Here is a 6,666-nt window from a genome sequence, read left to right as displayed (position 1 = left end):
CAATTTAAAAGAACCTGAGGTGACGCGCATGACACACACAATTTTAGGGTGTAGCAGGGGTGTCACTTCAAGTATACCCTTAATTTCAACTCATATAGTCCTGAAGCGACACCCAAATCACATTTCTGAAAGGTCATGTGACCATTGGGATGACCTCATGTTCAATTAGCAGCCACCTTTCCTGACTGTTTTCTCCACAAGCTAACTTCAGTCTGCCAGCTAATTTGCCCCTCTGCCCATCCTGAGGATAAAAGGTAAGATCCATCAAATCCTATGGTTGAAATATTGGATAACATGTTGTTTGTCGAATATAAATCATTGTTTAGACTTTTTATTTTTTATTCTGTGGTAAAAGAGCAAGTAAATATGTGTGTGACATAGACGTCACTGCAGGCATTTAGACTAAACTGGTAAAAAAAATAAGTGTTGTGACCTATATGTCACAATAAGAAAACTTGTCATTATCTGATCAGTTTACTTAATTCAATTATACTCAGTAATATATTGTTATTATATTATATATATATATAGCTAGCTATAACTAGTAATAACTAGTAACTTATACTACTATCTAGCTAGCTACCTACAACATGGCAGGTTTAGGACTAACGTCATGTGGCACTTTACCTCACAGCTGGAAATGATAATTACCGTGCTGTAGGGTAAAGTGCTACCAACGTTACATGATGACATCAGCTGAAAGTCATGATTATTTTCCATATTTTCTTCTCTAGATGAACAGGAAAAATAGGTGGGATGGAGACAAGGACATCCAGAAGATCCTGGAAATAATCCTGGATGGAAACGAAAGTGAGGTGGAGGGATTAGGTGGTGAGGATGAAGATGAGGATGAATTTGATGATCCTGTCTTAGATCCTGATTATCAGGAGGAGCCATATGAGTCGGAAAGCGACATAGGGGAAGAGGAACCACCTCAACCAGAGGGAGAAGAACCTCCTAATGAAGAACCTCCGACTGCAGCATCCCACCGTTCTACTGGCCAAGAAAGATTCTTATGGCGAAAAAAAGCTTTTGAAACACCAGACCACACCTTCAAAGGAGAGAGGGTCCAACCTCCAGATGAGCTCCCCACTCCCCTGCAGTACTTCAGGAGGTTCATTACAGATGAGATGCTTGTGGCAATGATGGAGCAAACCAACCTCTACAGCGTTCAAACCTCTGCCACCCACAAGAACGTGCAGACCACAGTAAAGGAGCTGGAAATCCTAATCGGCATGTACCTGCGCATGGGACTTTGCCAGCTTCCAGGAAACCGTGTCTACTGGGAAAACGACACAAGGATTGGCATGGTCGCTGACAACATGTCACGCGACCGTTTCCAGACCCTCCTCACATCTCTCCACTTCACCGACAACGAGGCTCCATCCAACAGGCAAAAAGGGGATAAGTGCTGGAAGATCCGTCCATGGCTTGACATGTTCCGCAAACAATGTCTCCAGATCACCCCGATGGAGCACAACTCCATCGATGAACAGATGGTCTCGTTCAGAGGAACGCGCTGCCCCATCAGGCAATATGTGAAGGGCAAACCCCACCCCTGGGGATTCAAGATCTGGGCCCGTTGCTCATCCGACGGAATCCTATGTGATTTCCAGGTCTATGAAGGTGGCACTGGGAAAAGAACCACACTTGGAATGGGAGGAGATGTGGTCGTCAAGTTGTGTGAAACTCTTCCATCAGGCCAGAACTACAAAGTGTTCGCCGACAACCTCTTCTCTTCAGCCGCACTGGTGCGAGAGCTTCGTCAGCGGCAGATCTTCTACACAGGTAACACACACACACACACACATACATACACGCACACACACACAAACACACACACACACACACACACACACACACACACACACACACACACAGGTAATAACAACATACCTATGGTCTCATTCTCCTTTGTTTCTAGTTTTGACTCATCTTGTCTTATTCTTTATGTATTACAGGAACAGTCCGCAGCAATCGCCTGGCTGGATGTCAGCTTGAGGATGACAAGAGTCTTGCCAAGAGAGGCAGAGGATCTTTCGATTGCCGGGTGGAGAAAGAGGGGTCCATGGCCATAGTAAAGTGGCATGACAACAGACCTGTCACCTTGATCTCCTCTCAAACAGCAGTGGAACCACAAGACAAAGCTAGGCGCTGGAGCAAACCCCAGAAGGCATTCCTTGACGTCATCCGGCCCAATGTCGTCAAAGAGTACAACACCTTCATGGGGGGGGGGTGGATCTCATGGATAGATGCCTTCTCCGGTACAAATACCACATGAGATCACGGAGATGGTACATCTACCTCTTCTGGCACACCATCATGGTAGCCCTGGTCAACGCGTGGCTGATCTACAAGAACGACTGCAAGCTGATCGGTGAGAGAGCACTGAATCTAAGAAGATTCCAGGCAGAGGTGGCAACTTGCCTCATCCTCATCCAGGCAAGAAGGGGGCGCCCATCACTTGACATGAACACTCCATCTCCTTCAGCACCTCCCACGAGAAAGAGAGTCCGTGTTGGAGTTCCTGATGATGTCCGTAAGGACCACTTTGGACACTGGCCCGTGAAATCTACCAAGCGTGGCCGCTGCACAGTCTGCAAAACAAATGCAACCACCACCCTGTGTGAGAAATGCGACGTGCGTCTCTGCTTCACAGAAGAGAGAAACTGCTTCAAAGGCTACCATTTCTAAACAGCCAGCAGTAGGCTTGGAAAGGATAGTGTAGGATGACTGGGAGGAGAAGAGGAACGGGAAGTTGTTGAGATTTAGGTGTTGTGGAATTAAAAATATTCCTGGTGATTATTGACACTCTGTTTCATGTGTTCCAAATGGTTCCAAATCTACCAGGCAACATGTTTTCTATTGTTCAGATTGTACTTTTCCTGCTGTTGATCTGAAATAATTTCTAGCCGGACATTGTTTTTTTTATTATTCAAGTGGCATTGGATGTTGATAAAAATAAAAAGTCAGCTACATTCTCAGTCTGATTAATTTTAGACAAATGAAGATTGACATTGACCTAACAGACAAAGATCCACCTCTCACCTGGTCCAGTTTGAAATGTCAGACACCTGGTGTGAAAAATGAATGAATGGCACTTGTTCTACACTAGTAATACATGGCATATTACATATAATAGATATAATACATATTGTATTGTCTCTTGAGGAAAGTGTGGGACATGGACATGGTCTTTGAATAGAGTGCAATTGCGTTATCAACACAGGTGAGTCAGGTGAGCACTAATGATCAGTCCCTTGCTGCAGGTGTGGTGCTCTGGCGACAACACTTGACCTTTATTTGATGATAACTCCTTCTGGGAAGGTCTTATGGACCTTGGGGAATGGACTTGATATAATTGTTCCTTGGGAAATGTAGATGTTAAAAAACATATGGCATGCCTAGGTGTAGAGATGTTTGGTGGGGGCACTTTTGGGGCCAATAATGGCATGCGGGCCCTTTTGGGGGCAATCGGAAAATGCAAATACTCCTTTCTCTCTCTGTGCTCTTTCTGAGATGGTTTGACCATGACTAAGTCATCTGAAATGGATTCCATTCCTTCTCAGCTTTCCAACCATACATAATATGCCTATGGTAACATCTTTGGAAGCTTCAGAGTTAATGGAATGTGCTCAGGAATGTCAGAAATGTCAGAAAACACTGTACATTTAATAATTTAATTTAACAATCAAATAAGACTGCAGTGACACTGATGTCACTTTTCAGATCTCTGTCATCTGGTGGTGGAATTTAGATTTTTTTTTTAGACATGTGTTCTATGTGCTCTATTCAACCTGTGTTATGCTCCCACTAATTTTTATTGAGCCAGAAATTGGTCCAGGTTCTTATGGGTTAAGGGGTCATTTCTCCCCCCCAAAAAATGTGTACTCACTATATCAACAGCCCCACCAAAGATATTTTCCACCAGCCGCCACTGACGGTATGACTTGGGTCGACTTGAGTGAGGTGGCGTTCGGCGGCAAATAGATGTTTCGAACGGTATATTATATGTTCGGTGTAAAATGCAGCCCGAGCCGGTAGACGCTCGCAAAGTGCCGCGACGTGCGCGCAAGTGCAAAACAAGGGCTGCATACATGACACATTGTGCAAATGGCACATTTTGAGATCGGATACAGGACGCGTTTGTAGATGTCCGACGTTGTTTCCATAGTGAGCTAAGTTAACAATATATCATCATACATAAACATTTTCCGGGAGTAAATACTTGACTTATTGAATAAAGTTTGCTATATTCACTAACTAGTTTGGCAATATTATTCCGTGCATGTGTTAAAAATCTTATTTCCATTTGATTCATTGGATTACTAGCGTGAATGTTTAGCACGTAAATGCTTTCGTTTTTAAAACCGTCTGACCTCGACTACAAAACCATCAACCAGTTGCATAGGATTAAAAAATGTCAACACTCACTCACCCCGTCTTAAACATTCCCTAAGAAGTGCCTCTGTCTCTCGTTGTGCTGGATGAAGTCACTGGCGACGAGTAAACCCAAAATAGTCCCAAACAGGCGCAGAGGCATTTTTCTTTTTTACTAGTTGTCCGAGTTCGGGGCCGGCAAATGCTGCCGCAATTTTGCTCAGCTCAGCTCTTTGCTGAGCTCTGAGAGCGGAAAAGACGGACTGCCCTCCCCTGCCCTCTGCTGGCGCGTGCTGTGCATTACAACCAATGTCGTCCCTGTCAAAACTCTGTGTCAGTGTAATAGAATGAAACGCATCTGTGATTTGGCGCACAGTCTGTGACGTCACGGTATTGAAAATCATACCGACGGTATTTCGAAATACCCTGGTATACCGTAATACCGTCATACCGCCCAAGCCTATTGCCAACCCAAACTTCCAGGTACATGACGGGACACCTTGCTTGTTTTTGTTGTTTGCGCTCCTCTGGCTGGGTGCTGGCAGGTGGAGGGCAGTGATGTTGGCAGGTGGAGGGGCAGTGATGTTAGCTGTTCAGTGCATGACATTAAGGATTTTGGGAGATGGCCCTGTGGGCCATCTAAGCTAATTTACAGATGGCCCTGAGCCCAATAGAGATTGCCCTGAAAAATTCGCGCGGACGAAATGACGCACGAAGGGTTTGGGGGGCCTCCCCCTAGAACATTTAGATTTTTGCAGGTCTTAGATGCTGTCTGGTGCATTCTCTAGACTGAATTATAAGATGAACCACCACAATATTACAATTTCAATTGTATTCTTCATTTCACTTGTTTGTGTTTGCTCGCTTGCATGCCCTGCATAGCTATAATAAATACTTAAGTTGTTGGTCAAGACACTTTCCATCTGTTGAAGGCAAATGCCTTCCCAGATGTAAAAAAGTAGAAAACATTAAATTCAGTTATAACTGCCAAAACAAACATTATTTACGCTATTATGGCCCCTGTTAAAAATGTTTGTAATGTTATCTACTGTAAGTTGGTCGAAGGAATGCCTCCTCATCCAGAAGCTGACCGAGCAGACCCGAGCAGCCGAGTGCATCCGCGAAGCACACACAATGGCGACGTCAGAGTTCCCGTTAGCAAGCAAATCTAAATCTCTTTGGTCAAAATGTCCGGTCAAAATAATTTCCCTTTAGCGCAATACCGTTTCAGTTGCGCCACTTATGTGACAGACAAAAAGAGTATGTGACAGACAAGAGTAGTCAATTCTAATGTGTAACACTTAATGTGGAGAAAGAGATGTGCTGTATGGGTTGATTGTGCGTTGATCTGTTGCTAATGCCTCGGGGTTCCGGTGGGCATGTAAACAAATGCATAATGCTGCGCTATACTTTGTGGCCTCACCCAGTTGCATAGCGACATTTATTGTTTAGGTCACGGTGTCTTTTAATAAGCAGGGAGTCATATCATAAGCTAAAACTAGCTGGATCTGATCAATATGGACATAAACGAGAGTGAAGTCTAATCTGACGGGAGAGAGAGATCAGCTGCTGCTGACGAGTCGACACGCAGCTCTGCATGATCACATGCAGCGGTGAGGGGAACAAAACACACACTTCAGGTTAGAATATCACACGTAGCTATTTTAACTACCTCTCAAACTACCTAAACTAGTTATAGATATGTTTAGTTTTACTGTCGGGTCACTCATTACTGGATCCGCGAGCTGCATGATACTGGTATAATAGATTGCCCGATCGGGCAACCAGCAGGTGAGGCTTCATGAACCGAGCTAAATACTAGATGGCGCTGGGCCATCGGGCAGTCCTTAATGTCGAGCCCTGCTTTTACACACCAGGCTCAAAGTTTTGTAACCCGTTGTTCCGCACGCAAAGCAAATTTTTAAAGCCTTCTTAATTGTCTCATTGCTCCATTTCATCCCCTTTGTGGTGAGTCTGCCTAATGCCTTAAGTTGGTCTTTTGAAAACATTTTCTTATATTTGTTGTCCCTAATTTTCATTGTTTTCTTGAGAGCTGCATTTTCCTTCCTGATTTTTCTTAGTGCAGATTTTGCTTTTTTGGTGATTCCTTCTTGGCTCTTTAATTTCCTCTTTAATTTTTTTAATAGATCTGTTTGACTGGCTGCTGGTTCCCTCGTATGCTGACTGGCTGCTGGTTCCCTCGTATGCTGACTGGCTGCTGGTTCCCTCGTATGCTGACTGGCTGCCGGTTCCCTCGTATGCTGACTGGCTGCTGAGTGGGTGGTG

At 44.4% G+C, this 6,666-nt stretch overlaps 1 protein-coding gene across 1 annotated transcript; it reads left to right on the top strand.

Moving 5' to 3' along the window:
- The first annotated feature begins 570 nt into the window (after positions 1–570).
- On the top strand, positions 571–2,802 carry LOC307037142 (piggyBac transposable element-derived protein 3-like). Its single transcript, XM_079677922.1, has 2 exons — positions 571–1,788; positions 1,962–2,802. Exons 1-2 carry the CDS (start codon positions 735–737, stop codon positions 2,279–2,281), a joined length of 1,374 nt encoding a protein of 457 aa, XP_079534048.1. The 5' UTR covers positions 571–734; the 3' UTR covers positions 2,282–2,802.
- Positions 2,803–6,666: the final 3,864 nt, after the last annotated feature.

This window comes from Notothenia rossii, assembly GCF_949606895.1.
Source record: "Notothenia rossii genome assembly, chromosome: 4".
Classification (NCBI taxonomy): Eukaryota; Metazoa; Chordata; class Actinopteri; order Perciformes; family Nototheniidae; genus Notothenia; species Notothenia rossii.
This window is presented reverse-complemented; position numbering and strand designations above follow the sequence as displayed.